The sequence below is a fragment of the Aethina tumida genome, chromosome 2 (genome assembly GCF_024364675.1).
Source record: "Aethina tumida isolate Nest 87 chromosome 2, icAetTumi1.1, whole genome shotgun sequence".
Classification (NCBI taxonomy): Eukaryota; Metazoa; Arthropoda; class Insecta; order Coleoptera; family Nitidulidae; genus Aethina; species Aethina tumida.
This window is the reverse complement of record NC_065436.1, coordinates 26,343,968-26,365,526: the sequence shown is the minus strand read 5'-3', so window position 1 is coordinate 26,365,526 and position 21,559 is coordinate 26,343,968. Positions and strand designations below refer to the sequence as shown.

The 21,559-nt window shown below is 29.8% G+C and overlaps 2 protein-coding genes and 1 long non-coding RNA gene across 3 annotated transcripts; 1 reads left to right on the top strand and 2 right to left on the bottom strand.

Annotated features, from left to right (window-relative positions):
- Positions 1-66: 66 nt before the first annotated feature.
- On the bottom strand, positions 67-1,351 carry LOC109600875 (ubiquitin carboxyl-terminal hydrolase). Its single transcript, XM_020017049.2, has 7 exons — positions 1,232-1,351; positions 1,162-1,173; positions 986-1,114; positions 791-936; positions 581-737; positions 398-529; positions 67-345 (listed from the first exon to the last, which is right to left on the bottom strand). Exons 1-7 carry the CDS (start codon positions 1,271-1,273, stop codon positions 259-261), a joined length of 705 nt encoding a protein of 234 aa, XP_019872608.1. The 5' UTR covers positions 1,274-1,351; the 3' UTR covers positions 67-258.
- A 565-nt stretch (positions 1,352-1,916) lies between these two features.
- Positions 1,917-5,102, bottom strand: LOC109600873 (NF-X1-type zinc finger protein NFXL1). The gene is made up of 10 exons (XM_049963259.1): positions 4,807-5,102; positions 4,617-4,756; positions 4,252-4,567; positions 3,929-4,191; positions 3,650-3,880; positions 3,460-3,591; positions 3,196-3,407; positions 2,891-3,147; positions 2,466-2,839; positions 1,917-2,408 (listed from the first exon to the last, which is right to left on the bottom strand). The coding sequence occupies exons 1-10, from the start codon at positions 5,039-5,041 to the stop codon at positions 1,989-1,991; spliced, it is 2,580 nt and encodes an 859-aa protein (XP_049819216.1). The 5' UTR covers positions 5,042-5,102; the 3' UTR covers positions 1,917-1,988.
- A 7,353-nt stretch (positions 5,103-12,455) lies between these two features.
- LOC126264526 (uncharacterized) lies at positions 12,456-15,704 on the top strand. Its single transcript, XR_007547223.1, has 7 exons — positions 12,456-12,725; positions 12,784-12,829; positions 12,914-13,371; positions 13,440-13,553; positions 13,619-14,084; positions 14,153-14,198; positions 14,340-15,704. It is a non-coding gene; the product is annotated as an uncharacterized LOC126264526 (long non-coding RNA).
- The last annotated feature ends 5,855 nt before the right edge of the window (positions 15,705-21,559 follow it).

Sequence of the window (21,559 nt, the reverse complement as noted above, 5' to 3'; positions counted from 1 at the left end):
AATTGTTTTATTAAAATATTTCAGTTGAAACACCTTAGATTACTTTATTTATTAAAAAAATATATATTTTGATGCTAAACATTTATTATATTTATTGCAATACAAAGTAAATTTAAATTGCATTGCTCAAAAATACAAAAATAAATAATATGTACAAAATATAGCTTGTGTAATAGGCATAGTAGCACACAAAGCAAGTAAATTATTCAAATTTTGATTCTAATTTGATGAAGCTAAAAATTAAATCAAGTGAGTTATTCAGTCAGAAGCTGTAAGTGCCAAGACTGTAAAGAAAAGATCTTCTGAATCCCTAGACATGTATTCCTTGCATATTTTAGCACAATCCTGGAATAAGCATCTAGTAATAACCTGTATATTTTAAATAAAGGGATAATACCTCCATGAAAGACTCCTCACTTGTTGGTCCATGATTAATGGGGCAGTCTCTACGTCCATCCAGTTCATATAAATCTCCATTCTTTTCAACCAATGCTATGAAATGATGGTTTACCTTCTCTTCAGGATTTACCTACGGGTATTTAATTATTATTTTTACTAATAATTTATTTTTTGTTTTTACTTGAGTTTGTCCTTCCATTGCAAGCTCCTGATGAGCTGTAATTAATTTGAAAGCCTCTGAATTTGAACCAGACTTCAAAAGTTCACCTCTCTCCTCAGGTGTTAAGTTTTTGGCAGTTTCTAATATCTTTTTAAATGGTCCATCAACCAGTTCAATTCTGCAAAATACTGTGTTCTCACAAATTCTCTCCAAAATAAAAAATTTATATACTTATCAATATTATTGGCTACACTGTGAATCAGTGCTATTGTTCCGCAGGCATTTGAAATGTACTGTTTCATGTAGAAAACATCAGGGGAAATGACTTGCCCCTTTTCCGTGATTTTTTTTGTTTCCTCTTCAGCATATTCAAAAAACTTCAAATACGTTAATTATCAACACATACCAATTAAACAAAATATTTACTTTGGCACTGTAGGGGAACAGTAATATAACAGCCAGTACTGGTCTTGGAACCCAAGCTAAAGCATCTTCGTCCAGACCGTAAACGTCAACTATGTTCCACTTTTCAGGTACTCCCAGCAAATGCAGAAACTATTAATTCATTATGATGTCTGTACAATAAATAAAATATGACTTACCTTGTTCATAACCTAGAAATCGATAATAGTTAAAAAAAAGTTGAATTTATCTGATAAAATATATACTTACATCTGGGTTCGACTCCAGAGGTAATAAGGATGTTGTCTCCATAATAATAGAAACGACTAAAAGTTAGTTTGTAATATAGAAAATATGCCGGCACAAAACTGCTGACAATACGATTGACGGATAATTTGTAAATGGGGTTGCCTAATTTAATTGTTGGTAAAAGTCGTTGTTGCCGATTTATGACATATAAATCAAGGAATTAGTTTAGCACAAATCTTAAAACTTAAATAAATAATAAAAAATTGCGATATTGTCAACTAGTTGTATAAAATTATATAAATGGGGGAATAATATACACAAATTTAATCTTTCATTTAATTTTTACGATGTATATTAATAATATATAAGATGTTTGTAAAACATGTGGTAAAAATATGTCTAATAATGAACAATATCTAAATAAAATTTTATTCTAAAGGTTATCCTGAAGAAAATACAGCTGCTCAAATTTAAAATTCAAAAATGATCTTAAATTTCTATAACTTTTGGTCCCATCCTGTTTAAATTTTTTATGAATTCTGATAAAATACACTTTTCCATCATGATACAGTAACATAGATTCTGGGGGTTCTCTTTTTCTTACCCATAGTAATTTGATATTTATTCTTCATTACTGCAGGTGTTCTACATGTTCCCAAATTTTGATCACCTACTTTAGTAGGTAGAAGGTTGAAAAAAAAAGAAATATGTTTTATAAATAATTTAATTGTCATATACAATATAGAGCCCTCAATTATAATAAATTTAAATCTATTACTTAATATATTGTAAGGTATATTATCATAGCAGAAACACCTAAGACACCTCCTAAAATGTAGGGCAAGTATTTCTTAAATTTATTGTCTTCATCATCTACTTGTCCTATCCTTCTTTCTCTATTTTTCTTCTTGCCTTCAAACATCCTCTGATATTTCTCCAATTCTTTTTTATTTTTAATTTCTTCTTCTTTTTTCTTTTGTTCATTAATATAATCTTTTAATTTTCTCTCTTCTTCCAGTTTTTGAGCACATACCTCATCACACTCAACTATTGCAAGGTTCTTCCTTACAGTCTCACATGAAAATTCCTTTTTGATACGTTTACATTTGCAAGTTACTTTAACTTTTTTCTTACACAAGCTTGCATTTGGGCAAGAACCTGAATGGCAGTTAGCTTTACATCTATGACCACACTCAAACTAAAAACGCAAAAAAAATCAACATTTGCAAAAATTAATGTTGATTGTAGAACTTACATTTTTGGGGCACTGATTTCCACAACTTTTCAGCTCCTCCCTTTTGTCAAGTTGCAACCACTCATGGCATTGAACGTAGGGCTGGTTCAACCCACAGTGGCATTTTATTCTAACCATGTGCTTGCAAGGAGGGCATGGCCCTGGATGACAGGGTTTTGGGCAATCATGGCCACAACCTTCTGGTCTTTCTTTCGTACACAATCCTTCGCAAGGCTCGCACGTTACTCCCGCCGTTGTAATATCCGGCGCCGATTCTACTGTGTGACAGGCCAAATTACATGTGTGGTTTCCACATGCAAGTAATCTTCCACAAGGCCTATGGCAACTACTTGGTTTGGCCATATGACAAGGCCAATCACATGTTTCATGTCCACCTACACAAAATTTATTAAATTAAACTAATTTAGTTTAGGTGACATTATTACCAAGACATGTTACTGGAACTGGAACCACACAATCTGGACAAGGAAGTGCTTTCTTGACTTGTTGAGGTTTCTGTTGTTCCCAAGGCATTGATGCTTTTTGACCTTCAAGTTTCATCAACACTGACGAATGACAAATTCTAGGGCACAAATGATCACATGTGCTTCTGGTCTTATTACAAATTTGTTTACAAGGTGGGCAGTCACCAAAATGGCATCTGTGTTCAATGCGCTTCTCGTGATGGCAGTCGGGAGGATTTCTAAAACAAGACAATAAGCTACACCATTTATTAATTTGTTTAACTTACAGGCAAAGTTTGTTGCATTTAGGTGGTTTCGTTTTGTGTTTTTTGCCACAAGGAACGGTAAGTTTTGTGTGGCCGCATTTGCACGATACAATTTCTGTATTGCTACAAGGATAACAAGGACCCCTGTGACACACTGAAGAACATTTGTGTTTGCCGCAATTTAAAGTTGCTCCACAAGGCTTTTCACAAGGAGGGCAATTGCCATCACAACACTAGAAATTTTAATTGTAATATACATTTATTATTATTACTAAACCATAATACCTTCCTGTTGCAAGGATGTTTGTTGCAATCCTTCATCTTCTTACATTTAGTTTCACATAGATAAGATTTATAACATTGAATTTCTTTTGTGTGTTGGCCACACCTACACTGTTTTACAACAGTTTCAAGGCACTAAAAATATTAAAATTTATTTATATACATATATACATAAATAAACAGACATATTTACCAGTCCACATTTGTCTTTATGGCATCTCTGGTTACAGGTATGGGCTCCACATTCTAATAATTTGTCACAAGTGTCTTTACAAGTGGGCGTCTCCTCAGTACATGGTAATTGATACTTATTTTTACCACAAGGACATGTTCTTGGTTTAGTCAGTTCACACACATCACACACTCCTGCATGACACACTTCAGGACAAGTGTGATGTCCACATTCAAGTGGTTTATTACAAACCTAAAAGGAATTATGTAGTACTGTTTTATTGAATATTTATGAATTTACCTTGTTACACTGCCAAATTGGTTCAGCACAATCCCTAAGTTTTTGATGTGCCTTGCACATGCATTTCTGGACACTTTTCTTTGGACATGGTTGACATAGACCTGCATGGCATGGTTCAGCACAAGTGTGTTTCTCACAGGACAACAATTTTCCACACTTATTTCCACAGGACCAGTCCTTTTTACTGCACCTCTGTGTCCTAGGTGGTTGACTGCCACAGTAACAAGTCACAGTCACTGTCACTGGACATGGTGGACAAGGACCTAAAAATGTAAATTAATAATTAATTTAATGCTTTAATGTGTGTTAAACTTAATAAATACCTGGGTGACATAACAGCACACATTTGTGTCCACACTTGGGTATTAAATCCTTTTTGCAGATTTCTCCACAGGAGTGAGGCACCAGAAATGCTTGGAATTTAGGTTTTTCAACCTTTCCACAGAAGCAAAGATATTTGCTTGGTATGTCCTCGGGATTGTACTCATGTCTGCATTTAGGGCAACACCAAGATATTGTTTTTTGATTTACCACAATCTGTCCTTCAAGTGCTTGCTTTTGATGAGTTATTGTGTCTTTGGACCATCTTTGAATGCACATTATGTGAAAGAAGCCATAGCAATTGTTACAACTCCAGATCTACAAAATTATGTATGAAAACTAAATAATTGAATTTTATAAAACTTACTTCATCATCTCTTTTTATTCTGGAAATGCAAATCAGACAAGTGGCTGCTCCTGATAGAAAGGATTGTTCTAAAAATATTTGCGTACGTTCTAATTGGTCATCTGTTCCTCCTGATTGAGTGTAACTCTTCAATATTGAATCTAGAAATTTCCAACATTAAACTGCACTCACTCAGAGAAATTTTACTTACCAATTACATTTTTTGACTCTAACTCTTCTTCATCAGAGGAAGACTCGTATTCTTTTACGTGCTTTTGTACTGCAGCTTGAAGTTTTTTTTGGGCTTCCTTAAATTTTAAATCTGCCGACTTTTGTTGGGCTGGTGTCGGCGAGTTTTCCAATTTACTTTTGGGTTTTTTTGGTTGGTTCCGATTTTGATTCCAAGGATTCGTTGGTTTCGGTTTATTCATGTTTGTTTTGTTCATTTACATGGTGAACGAAAACAAACACTCAGTCTTTTTTGTAACAGGAAATGTTAGGTTATTCTGACAACTAATCAAATACGTTAAAACTTCCAACGTAACAAAAATAAATTTACTCAACCAAAACACACATGTGCAAGGGTAGTTGCATACCCTTAAATAGTTAAAAATTATCTGTACATATAAATAAAATTGGAGTATCTGTTTGTAATATTGAAATAACCGTTTTTTACTACATGTATATGAATATATACATAATATACGGTACATACACCAAAATAACATTTTTTACAATTTTTGTCTCTCTGTCTGTCTGTTTGTTCCGGCCAATGGTTTATAAAATTAAATTCTTAATTGTGATTTTTTGTATAATTTTGAATATTTACTAATTTGTATTTGCAATATATTACTTTCAGTAAGAATTAATATTTATGAATTCCGTATTTAAAATTTCTTGAAACAATGCGAGATACATTAGAATTAGATTAGATTTAATTCTAGAAAACTGCAACACAACATGAAAAGTATTATGTTACTATAAATAATACCATTTTTCCTTTCCTAAATTACGTTTTTGCCTCTCAATAACGTTAAATTCTATTCAACAAAATAATCAGCATTCTAATAAACATTATGTGACACTAGAAAAAAATTCTGCGTTCCCGAAACTGAAAAAAAGATCAACTTCAGTTTTGACCTACTTTTCGTAATTAAACCAAAATTCGACAATTCCAAAAATAAATATATACATATTAATTTAAATGATATAAGAAGAAATATATGGACTATATGATGAATGAGATATAACTTCATTTAACATTTATTCAACTTCTTTTGAATTCATAATGTTTTTTTAAATAAAGAAGACTTTGTGTAACTGTGTAATGACATTTCAATAAATGTTCTACTAGAGTTTAAACTTTAACATGTTTTTATTTAACCAATTTTAAAGAAATTTGGTCGTATGCTTTGGGTCATTATCGTGAGTAAAACTTCATTTAACTTATTTTTGACAAATTGTTCTAAAACATATCTCATAACATCTCTATTCATAAAACGATGCATATTGACAATAATATTAACGGTTCTATACCATGTTAAAAAAGTAGCCTCTAAACATCAGGTTTCAAAGTTTTTATGTTGTATCTAGAGTCCAAACTTTTATTTGGACATCAACGATCTAATCTTATTCTATTGAACTTGGATTTATCACGCCAAAGTACTTTTCACTAAAATTCTAGAGAGCAATGAATATATTTTATTTTAGCTGTAAGTACTAATTAAAATATCAAGAATTTTAATTAAAGTAAATAACTTTTTTGAGGTATGTTCAATTTAAATTTAAAGAAAATAGATTTTAATTAATTATATTTATTACTTTTAATTACCACTTAGTCATAATTGAATTTTTCAATATGTAACTATTAATTAAAATCAAGTATAATACAAAAAGTTACAACAATCAGGAAAGGTTTTTCTTAAATATATATTAAATAAAAGAAACAGAAAATAAATATTTTTCTTTAACACTTGTTTTTGATTTTCAGATAGGACAATAGGATAGGAAAATCCTATGAGAAACTTTACAATTAGAATACAATTTTAATTACAACAATAATTATATTTAATAGAATACTACACTTATACACACAATTAATTTTTCATAATTTAGATCTCAGATTTATAAATTCGATTTTATTTATTTTGAAACATAGGAATCGTCTCTGAGTGAAGGCGATCCTACGCTCTCATCCTACTATTAACAATTTAATAAAATATGAGTATATAATGTTTGTAAATTGAGGAATTTCTCAGAGATAAAGAAGTTAATTTAATGAAAATTAAAAAACATGCAGTGTACTTATAATTATTTAAGGTGAAAGTGAATACTTGGTTAGATTACCTAAAAAACATACAAAAATAAATAATTTCTGAAAATCTCAATTTTTACTTAATAAGAAACATATTTATATGTTTGCAAATATACAAATTTAATGTAGCAATCATACTTAAAATGATTGGTTAATAATTAATTGATAAATAAATAATTATAATTATCTTTTCCTTTCCATATAGCCTTATCGTCTTCCCAATGGTTCTAGTGGTTGGTCATTATACTCTAGATGCATCCATGGATACGGACAAAGAATGAACATTTCAGAGAACTGACTATTTAATAACGCAAATATTCATGAGAATTAAACTCAGGAAACTGTTAGACTACTGATTCTTTAATAATTCTTATAAGAAGATTGGAGTTCTAACTTAATACAATTATTTTCAGAGCACCCCTTCCGATCTGCCTGGTAGAACCTAATAATTTCATAATAATCGCGAACCATTTAGGTTCAATAATGAAGAAAATTTAATTGCAAATCTTTGTAATACTTACGACAGCCATCAAGCGTTTGTTCATGAACAATTGTTGATTTGTACCATTTTTTTAAACAAACGTAATATGTATAAACATTATTATGTGTATTGGATAATACTCTACTCAAAATTCGAATTTTGCATTTGTTCGTGTGAGAGTGACAGAGAGAAAAATACACGTTAAAGAATGTTAGAGAAAGATGAAGATTACAACATACAATCTGGGGCTCAACTCGGGGCATTTAGTACATTTTCAAGCATTTCGATAAGTTGTGCAGTGACAATTATTAATCTTGGAGTTAATATTGTAAGTATATATTAATTAATTAAAAATATATGATTATACGTATAAAAATTGTGTGTTATTTATAAAGAAATCAATTGAAATATGCAATTAACATCTAAATGCGTTTAAAAAAAAAACTTTGGCACAAAGCTTCAACGACTTAAGGATTCTTTGTTACCAAATTTATTAAGAAATTATTATATTTTGAACTAACACAAATTTATTAAAACTGTTTCTAGGACCGAATTTTTTTAATCATCATCAAGCGCATGTCCCTAAACAGTTGTTGATTTTTACCACATTTTTTTGTCATTTTAATACTATTTGACTCAAAATTCGAATTTTGCAATTGTTCGTGTAAGAGTGACAGAGAGAAGATTACAACAGAGTTGTGCCGATCTAGTAAGCTGTGCATTTTTTTAACCTCGGTCCCAACTCGGACCATTTAGTTCATTTTGAAGTATTTCGATAAACTGTGCAGTAACAATTATTTAAGCTTGTGGTTAATATTGTAAGTATATATTAATTAATTAAAAATATATAATTAAAATCAATTGAAATATGCAATTGTAACGTTACCTATGCATTTCATAATTTGGAACTAGTGTAAGTAACTCTTAAATACAAATTAATATCTAAATGCATTTAAAAAACAAATATACTAACTTTGGCACAAATACTTCGACGGCTTAAGGATTCTTTTTTACCAAATTTATTAAGAAATTTTTGTGTCCGAACTGAGACAAAATTATTAGAACTGTTTCTATGAATGAATATTTCTAATCATCAAGCGCTTGTTCATGATCACGCTGTACATGTTAATGTTAATGAATGTTAGAGTAGGATTAAGATGGTGACAGAGTTGTGCTGATCAAGTAAGTTTTTTATAATCTCGGGCCCAACTTGGGGCATTTAGTTATTTTTGAAACATTTTGATAAGGTGTGCAATGACAATTATTATTATTAAACAAGGAATAATATATTATATATTAACACACTATAGGCGGGTAGCAAAATGATTCAAACTAAGTTGTTGAATTATAACAAAAAATAAGAGATAATTCTTTCAGTCCCGTATGTAAACCAATAGAGTAAAATTATCTCACCCCGCTTTTAAAGTAAGTACATTCAAAAAGGTAAAAATTACCGACCAGCTAACAATCAACAGTTCTCGAGACGGGTATTTTTACCCGACCCGCTTATAGTGTGTTAATATAAATGAATATAATAATATATAATTATTATCAGTAATAAAATAACATAAAAATAAAAATTCAAATTTTTATTCAATCATCATCAAGACATCTCTCACATTCCATATCCTTTGTTGCAATTTCCAAAAAACTCAGTTCATGCAATTAATGCACTGAATCCACGTTTTTTTTGTCAATGTAACAGAGAAAATCGCTACATATATTATCATCTTCTTTAGAAGAAGAGTTCTTTTCTTGATGCTTTTATCAAGAAATAATCGTAATTTCGGTTTTTCTGAAGTTATAACTTCAGCAACTTTTACAATTCTTCTTTAAGGATAAGTGATTCCTTTTTTTAAATCTTAAAAACCAGTCTTCTCCAGGTACTCCATTTTTAGAGGGAGTTTGCAAGTCATTTTCTTTGACAAATTGTTGAACAGCAACAACATTTATTTTCTTGACAATCCAAATCCACATCCAATGTTAACAGTCCATCGGAAAGACGTTTTTCATTTTCACATGTGTGTTTTTTCCTCGAGATTCACTTTCTTGTCCAATTTTTCCTCGGATTCAGTCACTAATTGTATTTTTGGGTATTTTATTGTGGTTACTAGCTCTATTAAGTAAAATGAAATGACTATCAAGAAATAAATTTAATAAAACAATCGAGTAAATAAGAATATATAATGCGGTTTTACCCCGATGGATAGTCCGAATTTGCCCCAAATATTTCCTGAGTGAGGTTCTGCTATTATTTTAACAAAAAAAGAAATACCGTATATATTTTATTACCATAAAGGAAACTTACCTTATTATCCGTTATGCCTATCGAAGACACATAGATTTGATTATTGCCTAAATTATCGTTTTATAATGCTTAACTCTATCTTTGCTTTGCACCTGAAAACACCATGCACTTTATCGAACGAAGATTTTTACCATTGTATCAATGCAACGTATATTCGAATAAATAAGGGCCTAATGCGGACTTGTCCCCTGTACAAATTTACCACAATGCAATTTACATTGAATTTATTTGTTTCATAAATAATTAAATACTCTAGTTATTTTATTTAAAATAACAAAATAAATTGAATCTGACTGAGTATTGTTTGTATAACCAAAGTTGGAAACTGATACTCTTAATAAGTTAAATTAAAATGTCGTGCTTTTTGCTTTTAAAAAACACAGGTTCTCTTCTCTTATTGAGACATTTGTTACTTGTTTCAATTATTTTTTTTTATATACGCATTTTAAATCATATAAAAATTTATAGTTTTTATGGGTATCTTGTTTATGATCCTTTTTTATTATTATAGGACGTACTATCGCGTTCATAAGTGGTCTGCCACTTTCCGAAGCGCTTGACCTCGACCGTCACATTCTGTTACAGTCTATTATTTCGGTCCGCGTAAAAATTAAAAACTGAATCTGTATAAGTTTTGACACAGTAAAAGGGGTAACGATTTTACAAAACAACATGCCACACTATAAACAGGGTTGTAAGGATTGGATCACGGCAAATTATGAACTAATTTTGTAAACATTAGTTATTCAGAAAATATTTGTTGTGTTTTATTGAAATTGTAATGATAACTATAATATTTAAAACGATTATTTAAATAACAAATATTAAATTAATCTTAATTAATATTATTTTGATTTTTTACTAAGTAAATAGTTTTAAAAATGATTTAAATTAGTATTTGAGCTAATGTGATATATTTTAAAAATATTTAAAAGATTACATACAAGAAATAAAAATTAACTATTTTCATAACAAAACCAAGTATTTACGATATGTAAAATAGTGCATATTAAAACATTTTAAATGTTATGAAATAATACACCCAGTTATTTTTTAAAAACTTTATTTTGTGGACAATTTTGTTCTTAATTTTTTTATGTAGATTAAAATTAAAAGAATAAATTAACAATAGTTATTAACAATATAACACATTAACAGAATATATAACAGAATTCGGATACATGAACACTTTGGTTTGTTCAAAAAGATCCTCACTCTTGTTTTTCATTTATTTGAACATTATTTGTTATTGTATCTTATAACTCATCCATGATTTGTAATCTGTTTCTGTAAATGGTATTCATTAAATGTCCAAACAAAATGTAGTCCAAAGGAGTTGAGGGGATCTCGGTGGCCAAATTTATCTACCAGTGTCTCATCAGAGTGTTCTTCAAGAAAACGTTCCGTTGTTTTTGCAGTATGGACAAGAGCATTATAACATTAAAAACACTCATTTGTGATTCATCATAGTGAAGTCGGTATTGTTCAGCAAACTCCAAACACATATTGTAATTGCTTTTCATTTATTGTTTGAACACCATTTGTTATTGTATCTTATAACTCATCCATGATTTGTAATCTGTTTCTATAAATGGTATTCTTTAAATGTCCAAACAAAAAGTAGTCCAAAGGAGTTGAGGGGATGGATACCCGCGGCCAAATTCCTCTACAAATTACTCATCAGAGTGTTCTTCAAGAAAACGTTTATTTAAATTGTTTGAGATTCTGTACGTAATATTATACAAATATATAGATATTTGAAAAAAAAATAAATAAATGGAATTACTAAATTATATACTACTTAATTTTTATTATAATTATAATATTTATGTCTATATGTGCATTTTGTATTCGGAACGTTACTGCTGTATATATTAGACGCGAAGTAAACAAGTGTTTCTTTTTGTCTTTTTTATATCGCATTATTAAAATTGAATATAAGAAACTAACTACGAATCTACAACATTGTTGTTGATACATAATTTGAAATTAATATATGACATATAATTCACAAAATTCATGTCGCGTTTCGATTCGAAAACCAATACGTAGTAAAACTAAAACGAGCACTCGTTCCTAAATCTAAACTATCTCAGACCCCAGAAAGTCGGTTTCCAGAACGGCCATAATGTTTCCCAGTTCACAATTCATTTTATAATCACAAAATTGTATTTATTTTATTGTATGGAACATTTGCAATATAAATTTTTAAAATTAAAATACTTGATAACAAATGTTATATTATAATGAAAAACCTAAAACATTAAATTATATACTCGAGATCTTTTTAACAATATCATGCAGCTTATCATTGAACTATATGTAGAGGCTCTCTTCCTCCGCTACATATACAGTTCCTTAAAAAATAAATAATAAAAATAAAATTGTTGTACCAAACCGAAAAACAAAAAAAAAAACGCACCCAAACTTTGATATCAACAAACATATACAACACTGGGGACATAAACATATTCTCCCAATTTTAGTTCTTACCGAAATATTTAGCTCTCTAGCTATTTTAGAAATATTTTTTCCTTGTTGATTTAAAAAGACAATTTTAAGGCGTTTTTCCTCGTTTAAATTCATGTTCGCTGTACAAAGGTTCGCATTCAATTGACAACACATTTAGGAATCGCATCTTACGATGTGGTGGGGAGTCGGCACTGCCGAGACGGTAGTGCACGGTAATACAGAATGTGACCGTTTACGGCCTGACGTCAGGAAAGTGGCAGACCACTTATGAACGCGATAGTACCAAAGCCGTTAGGAATAGAACAAGCAATGAACTCTCAATGTTTTAACCATTAAAAGAAAATTATTAAAAATATGTAAACTTTACTTGGATAAGCAAAAAGAAAACGATATTCAGTTCCCTCATATAATTGAGTTCTAACCCGGAGTCTTGATCTCTATTTATTTTCTCGCTGATTGGACACTGAAAAAAGATGCGCAAAAAGTTACCACGAACGCATTTATATTATGATGATCAATCACTGATATCATTGGAAAAACAATTAAGGAACAGAGGTAATAGTGATTTTCATGTAAATAGTAATTTTAATTGATTATTTGTGAATAATTTCAGGTGGGTCCTGAACAAGACCAGTTAACCAAACAACTGCCATCGCAAAGTAAGTTTTTCTACATTTTACATGTTTTGTTACCGTAAAATGTTGATTAATTTATTGAAGCAATATTTTTTTCTAATCTTACAGAACCTACCGTTAGGGATATAAATAAGTAATCGACCCTAAATGTTTCAACCAGTAAAAGGACATTTTTTAAAATAACTTTGCTTGGATAAGTAAAGAGAAAACGATTTTCAGTGCCCCATGCAATTGGGTTCTGACCCGGAGTCTTGGTCATAGAACTATTAAGCTCTACTAGGCAGCTTTGCGGCAGCAGTGCGTCAGACCTGACATTGACGGGGTCCACTGAAAATAGTTGATACTTTGCTTGGATAAGTCGAGTTGCGAGTCCAAAATGTGCACTTTAATATTGAGCTGGATTCTTAATCTTGTTGTTAGTCATCTCCATATAATACCTTACTGACTAGACACTGGAAAAAGATTCATAAAATGTTTTCGTGAAGTCCACGGACGCATCTAAATTATGACGATCAAATACTGGCATCATTGTAAAAACGATAAAGGACAAAGATAGAATATTAATGGTAATAAATAATAATATTGATATTCAAGTAAATAGAGATTTTAATTGATTATTTGTGGATGATTTCAGGTGGGTCCCGAACAAGACCAGTTTATCAACCAACTGGCATCACAAAGTATCATATTACAGGTTTTGCTACCCTAAATTTAATCTGTAGGTCGAAGTCGTTATGGATATAAATAAGTATTGAACAAATTAATGTTTATTGATTGATTTATTAAAGCAATATTTTTTTTCTAATCTTACAGAACCTACCAAAGCCGTTAGGGACATAAATAAGTAATTGTCCCTCAATGTTTTAAACAGTAAAAGGACATTTTTTAAAATAACTTTGCTTGGATAAGTAAAGAGAAAACGATTTTCAGTGCCCCATGCAATTGGGTTCTGACCCGGAGTCTTGGTCATAGAACTATTAAGCTCTACTAGGCAGCTTTGCGGCAGCAGTGCGTCAGACCTGACATTGACGGGGTCCACTGAAAATAGTTGATACTTTGCTTGGATAAGTGGAGTTGTGAGTCCAAAAATGTGCACTTTAATATTGAGCTGGATTCTCAATCTTGTTGTTAGTCATCCCCATATAATACCTGACTGACTAGACACTGGAAAAAGATTCATAAAATGTTTTCGTGAAGTCCACGGATGCATCTAAATTATGACGATCAAATATTGGCATCATTGGAAAAACGATAAAGGAACAAAGATAAAATATTAATGGTAATAAATAATAATATTGATATTCAAGTAAATAGAGATTTTAATTGATTATTTGTGGATGATCTCAGGTGGGTCCCGAACAAGACTAGTTTATCAACCAACTGGCATCACAAAGTAAGTTTTTCTACATATTACAGGTTTTGCTACCCTAAATTTAATCTGTAGGTCAAAGTCGTTATGGATATAAATAAGTATTGAACAAATTAGTGTTTATTGATTGATTTATTGAAGCAATATTTTTTTCTAATCTTACAGAATATACCAGAGCCGTTAGGGATATAAATAAGTAATTGACCCTCAATGTTTTAACTATTAAAAGGACATTTTTTAAAATAACTAAATTAAATATAAGTTTTTTGAATATAAATTATTAAAAATAGTTAATACTTTGCTTGGATAAGTAAAAAGAAAACGATTTCCAGTCACCCATGCAATTGGGTTCTGACCCGGAGTCTTGGTCATAGAACTATTAAGCTCTACTAGGCAGCTTTGCGGCAGCAGCGTGTCAAACCTGACATTGAATAGGTCCACTGAAAATAGTTGATACTTTACTTGTATAAGTGGAGTCGCGATTCCAAAATGTGCACTTTAATATTGAACTGGATTCTCATTCTTCTTATTAGTTATCTTAAAGGATAAGTAGTTTTGCAGTTTCGGAAATTGAGTTTGTTGCTCATAAAAATTTGCGTTGTTAAATAGTCCTTTCCAATGTTCTTTCTTTTGTTAAAACATTTAGACAAGATTTTCTATTTGTATTCTCGCTGATACTTATAAGAGGCGCAAGTCCATGGTCGCATCTAGAGTATGTCTACCCACAAATGACACCACTGTGGTGTCAATAATTTTTAAAGCCACTTATTCGGTTAGCTTTGGCGCCGATTACACCAAATATGTATCAACTGTAATCGTATACAAATATTCGATTCTTATTGTTTTAACTATTAAAGGAAGCATCACTTAATAAACACACATAAAAGTGTTTCACTAAAAGTTTTTTGAAGATCGCGAGTCTAACAATGCATAAACTTTTAATATGTGTAAAATTGTTGGCGTTGATCGTGACACGTAATCCGTACAATGTAGACGTAGTCCTTGTAAGACGTAACATAGAACGTATAACGCAATTAGCATATATGTTCAATCTTTGGTTCTAAAATTTTGCGAGTTAAATTGCTACTTTGATCGTAAAATGTAATCCGTATAACGCAGAACGTAGTCCGTCAATCGTATAACGTAGACCGTATAACGCATTAGCAAAGATACGTATGACGTCAAACGAAACGCAAAAACGTAGAGCGTAGAACGTAAGTCATATCATGGTTAACGTAGCAATTCGTTGAAACTTAATACATCTTGTAAACCGCAAATTGCAGAAATACGTTTAACATAAAACGCATCGGTATCGTTGCATAAAACGTAAGCCCGTAAGCGTGAAAGGCCACAATTTTACACACATTTGATATATTGTTTTGAAATTAAATTACTCTTCGAAATCTGCGTTCTTAAATACTTATCTTAAATATTCCTTCTTTAGTTAATACATTTACAAAAAGTTTTTTGATGTATTTATAGTTGTTTAGGTTTAAGTAGATTGTAACTTAGTATAGGAAATGTATTTACCTTGCTATAAATATAATATTGTTTATTCTATATGTTTTTAAAGTAATTTAATAGTATGTTAAATATTTTCAATAAATTTAAACAATATCCAAACAAATGTATAATACTTTGAGTGTTGTAAGAGACAAACATTAAAATTTATATATAAATATTCGATTCTTATTGTTTTAACTATTAAAGAAAGCATTATTTAATAAACAAACATAAAAGTGTTTCACTAAAAGTTATTTGAAGATCGCGAGTCTAACAATGCATAAACTTTTAATATGTGTAAAATTGTTGGTGTTGATCGTGAAACGTAATCCGTACAATGTATATGTTGTCTCTGCAAGACGGAAGGACGTTTACCACAATTGTTACTTTGATCGTAAAACGTAATCCGAAAGCATAACGTAGTCTGTCAATTGTACAATGTAGACCCTATAACGCATTTAATAACCAACATTATTATTCATAAAAAAATATACACCAACAAAAACCGTCTTTTTCCGAAAATAAGACATCCTCCGAAAATAAGCCCTATCGTGATTTTCAGAACTTTTTGTAAAATAAGACATCCTCCGAAAATAAGCCCTATCTTGATTTTCGAAACTTTTTGTAAAATAAGATATCCCCCGAAAATGATGTTTCCAATGCACTACGAACAGGCTACTTAGACAAAAAGTATTCATTTAACGATAGCTATATCGCAAGACATGAGAGATTCGGACCAATAATTCAACAGGAAATGGATTTGGAAGAAAATCAGAATATAATTCAGAATTTTATTTATGACGATGTTCCAGAAGATGATGCCATGACTGTAATTGAATAAATTTAAATTTTTGTATTCTGTGTAAAATAAATATTAAATAAAAATATAAATATATGCTTTTATTTTTGCCATCTCCGGAAAATAAGCCCTAACGCATATTTTGGACCAAAAAAGAAAGTAAGACAGTGTCTTATTTTCGGAAAAAGACGGTACAAACATAAATGTACAAACATACATACATTCAAATGACATAAATTTTAAAAAAACAATTTATCATAATCTTAATCTTTAAGCCATGCCAAAATCTGGGGAAATTGTTTTTACCAACCAAAAACACTAAAAACTACAATATTACTGTCAATTTAAGGAATTTCTATAACCAATTTCCATGTTTCTCTCAGATGACAGTCATTGACAGATGGCATACGTGTCCTCCTCCTACACTTACTGTAGGCTCGCGCATTTCCGACCGTGCCGAACGAGTATATTCGGCTTTAGCTTTTTCGTCTCTCTTCACTTGACCCCCTGATAGAAAGGCATAGACTTCCAACGTAACAAAAATAAATTTACTCAACCAAAACACACATGTGTAAGGGTAGTTGCATACCCTTAAATAGTTAAAAATTACAGTTTATAAAATTAAATTGTTAATTGTGATGATTTTTTGTATAATTTTGAATATTTACTAATTTGTATTTGCAATATATCACTATCAGTAAGAATTAATATTTATGAATAATACAGATCCGTATTTAAAATTTCTTGAAACAATGCGAGATACATTAGAATTAGATTAGATTTAATTCTAGAAAACTGCAACACAAAATGAAAAGTATTATATTACTATAAATAATACCATTTTTCCTTTCCTTCATCTTACCATATATTCATTCCGTAAACTCATATACATTGTATTTATATGCTCAATCCCCTTAACTTAACTAGGGAATTTCCTGAGCAGCTTGGCCTGTATACAGATAGATAAAGTGTATCATGACAAACATTCCTGAAACGAATGAATGTGTTATATATAATGTATATTTATATTTGTAATATATAATATTTTATTATCATATTACAGAAAAAGTAAATTACGTTTTTGCCTCTCAATAACGTTAAAATAAATTCTATTCAACAAAATAATCACCATTCTAATAAACAATTATGTGGTGCTAGAAAAAAATTTTGGGTTCATGAAACTGAAAAAAAGATCAACTTCAGTTTTGACCTACTTTTCGGAATTAAACCAAAATTCGACAATGACAAAAATAAATATATAAATATTAAATTAAATGATATGGGAAGAAATATATAGACTATATGATGAACCTCATTTAACATTTTGAAACTTCTTTTGAATTTCTAATGCACAATTAAATTAAGACTTTGTGTAACTGTGTCATTTCATTTCAGTAAATTTTCTACTAGAGTTTCTAGTTTAACGTTAAACTGATTACTATTTAACCAATTTTAAACAAATTTAGACGCATACTTTGGGTCATTATGATGAATAAAAATTCATTTAACTTATTGTTGATAAATGATTATAAAACATACCTCATAACATCTCTATACATAAAACGATGCATATTAACAATAATTTTATGTTATATCCAGGGTTCAAACTTTTATTTGGACGTCTAAGATCTAATCTTATTCTATTGAATTTGGATTTGTCAGTCCAAAGTACTTTTCACTAAAATTCTGGAGGGCAATGAATATATTTTATGCTAATGGTTTAGACCTAAATTTTTCATATTAATTATTATTTCCCTTTTCCCTGGTGTGTGGTGTATCTTTCAATTTACTGAAAGTAAATTATTCAATAATATTAGTTCCACTAAGAATAATTTATTACTATTAACTATCTGTTAAATAATGCTACCAAATATATTTGAATCAGATATTTCTTTAGACAACGAAATCAGAAAAAACTCATAGAACATTGAAATATGTTTTATATACTTAATGAATAAATCTTGAATTAAATCATTTTATGACATATCTTGCAAAACGTGTAATTTTAAATTTCTCAGGCCGTCATCGTATTTGAATAAACTTAAATATTATACAATACATATATAATATATACTATTCTAGTTTGAAACAAATTTTTATTTACTACATTATTCATACAATCTATGTATTGGTTGAAAATAAATAATGCAGCAATTTCTTATGTTATAACAAATCATTCACACAACTAATTTCTAAAAATGTAAATCACATAATTTATTCCTCCTGAGGAACTGCCGCAAAGCGACAATTTATCATCTGAAAACACATGTAAAGACGCACCCGACACCCGAAGACGAATTAAGTACATATTTCAGGAACTATGAAAATGTGCGAAGTTCCGATCGGGAACGTGAAGTGGTAAATCACCGACCGATGGGGGAACTCACACGTTGGATATCCGACACCGTTGAACAGTTCCAAACTCTTTGTCGGCTCGGCCCCAGGTGTAAGAACTCAGGCACGGGTCACCTTCGAAGCGGTATGTGGTTCCATCATTTATATCTATTGACGTTCAGTGACAGAGCGCCAACTCATCGCATGGAAACATCCATAATTTATATTAGTCGCTTTTAGCATACGAGTCTCGACTATTTAGATTCCGTTTTTTGTTTTCGTCCAGTCATACCGATCTTGTGTGGCGTGGATATCATTAATGTGCGATGACTGGAAGGGTGTGGGTTACGGGTCCATTCAATAATTTAATGCATTTTGTTTCAGCCAACAAAAGCAGTACCATTAACTTCGTTCACAATTCGGGTGGCATCGAAAGTCGCACGCTAACCTTTGTGGTACCCGCATACCAAATGTGTAGCATGCACCAAATAACTAAACGGTCGTGATCAGTGGGACCGCCGCATATGTCATCTATGGGGCGTATCGCGCGTCCCGACGCATATCGTCGCGTACCATATCTACCTGAATCTGGTGCCACTAATGACCATTTAAATAGAAACGGGCACGGCTCTATCGCGGCCGCCGATCTACGGACGGGCGACCGCGTGCCAAAAATTAACGCCCCAGCATTAGATTGCCACGCTAAAAAATTAATTAAATCTCCGAGATAAGGCTAATTTATTGCCGGGTTAATGGAGACGTGTTAGCACGGATGGCTGGATCACAGGTGCAGTGTGTTATTATCGTTTTGCTACGTTTCATCATGTTTTTAATGCTCTTAAAGTGTGTTGGATATTTTTTATATAAATAGAGCAGTTATATATACATGATGTTTATGCTCTCATATGCCAAATTAATTATTATAAATTTAATTAAACAAAATATTTAACAGTATGTAGTGTATGTATGTAGATAGTTCTAATAAATATATTATAATTAAAATTAAGTAAAAAACTGTTGTCTCTATTTACCTAACAAAATTGTGATGTTTTTTTTAGTTTGACGCTGAATCCTTGAAAAATATGAAAGCTGAAAGTATTTAGGAAGTAGTATGTTGTTTTATTAATATAATTTAATTAATAATTAACGAGAAGGAAAACAGGTATAATAAATTAAAATTATATCGATAAACGTCGAATATATAAAGGTAATTTAAGAAATATTTAAAAATATTTTGAGGAGTGTGCATATACATTTGTGAGTAGAATATAATATTATTAATGAGCAGAACTTTCCGTTTTATTAAAAAAATCTACTTCGAAATTAACTCCGCAGTATTATATCAAAAATTACCACATGTTTTAAAAGTATAATTCTACACTTACATTTTAAAAATATGTTCTTTGATTAAATTGCAAACTATTTTTTGTGTATGAAACTTGATCTAAAAGTTATTTTAAAGTATTTTTTTCAATTAAAGAACTGATTTAGAAAATGTTAGAAATACTAAGCAAAATATTTCAGTTTGAAATTGCACTAATTAATAATTAAAATGAAAGAGATTTATTAGAAATTAAATAAGATTAATAAAAAAACCGTTTTAACAAATGATTATTTTTTAAATTTTTTATTTTTATTAATAGTGTTAAAAAGGTTTATTTGATTTGAATTTTTCTGGAGAAACTAGAAATTAATATAAACAGATTTAAAAAAAAAAATACCATCACTATTCTCTCTTTGACTTAACCACAGAGAAGCTAATAAAACAAATTTCTATATTAATTTGCTACAAATATTTTATTTGTGTATTTTGTTTTTTTTTAATTTTGAAAAATCAAAAAAGTACAGACTTTTTTAATAAATGTCTGTACTGCCATCACCTTGACTTAACCACAGAGAAGCAAATAATACAGATTTCTATATTAATTTGTTCTCAATATTTTGTTTATTTTAATTTAGAAGTATGAAAGAAGTTTTCTTAGATTTTAATATGTTGTAATATATATATATATATATATATATATATATATATATATATATATATATATTTATATGTATATATAACAACACAAAAGTTTTTTAAAAATTGATAGTACTCCCATCTCTTTGTCTTTAACTATAGAGAACCTATTTCTATATTAATTTGCCATCAATATTTAGTTTTATTTATTTTTTAATTTAGAAGAAACAAAGAAGTTTTCTTAATTATAAGACAAATATATATATATATATATATATATATTATATAATAATTTACTAGCAACAAATTGTTTTTTTTAGTTATTTTGTAATTCTTGAAAAACATTAAAGTAAAACAATGTGTATTATTACACATTTGTATTCAAACATGACAAATTGATTGAATAAACTTAATTATTAAACTAAAACTATGAATAAATGTCATAAATATCATTATTTATTTATTTGAGTATTTTTTGTAGACATTTCTTTTATTTTCATTATTTTTTGTTTATCCGCAAAAATCTCTAAATTAACTCTTATAGATATTGTTGATGTTAAATTGTATTTCAGTAAAATTGTTAATAGAGAGAGTAATTTTGTTAAACTACAACATTAGTACCTAAGTGATGTAATTAATTAATAATCTTTACTTTGATAAAATGTAAAGTGTAGATTTTAGTATTTGAGATTTTAGTAATTACATTTTATATCTACCGGAGAAGATTTAAAAGAAAGCCAAAATCAAAAAATGACTTGACAAAAAAAATGTGCTAATGTAATACTTTTT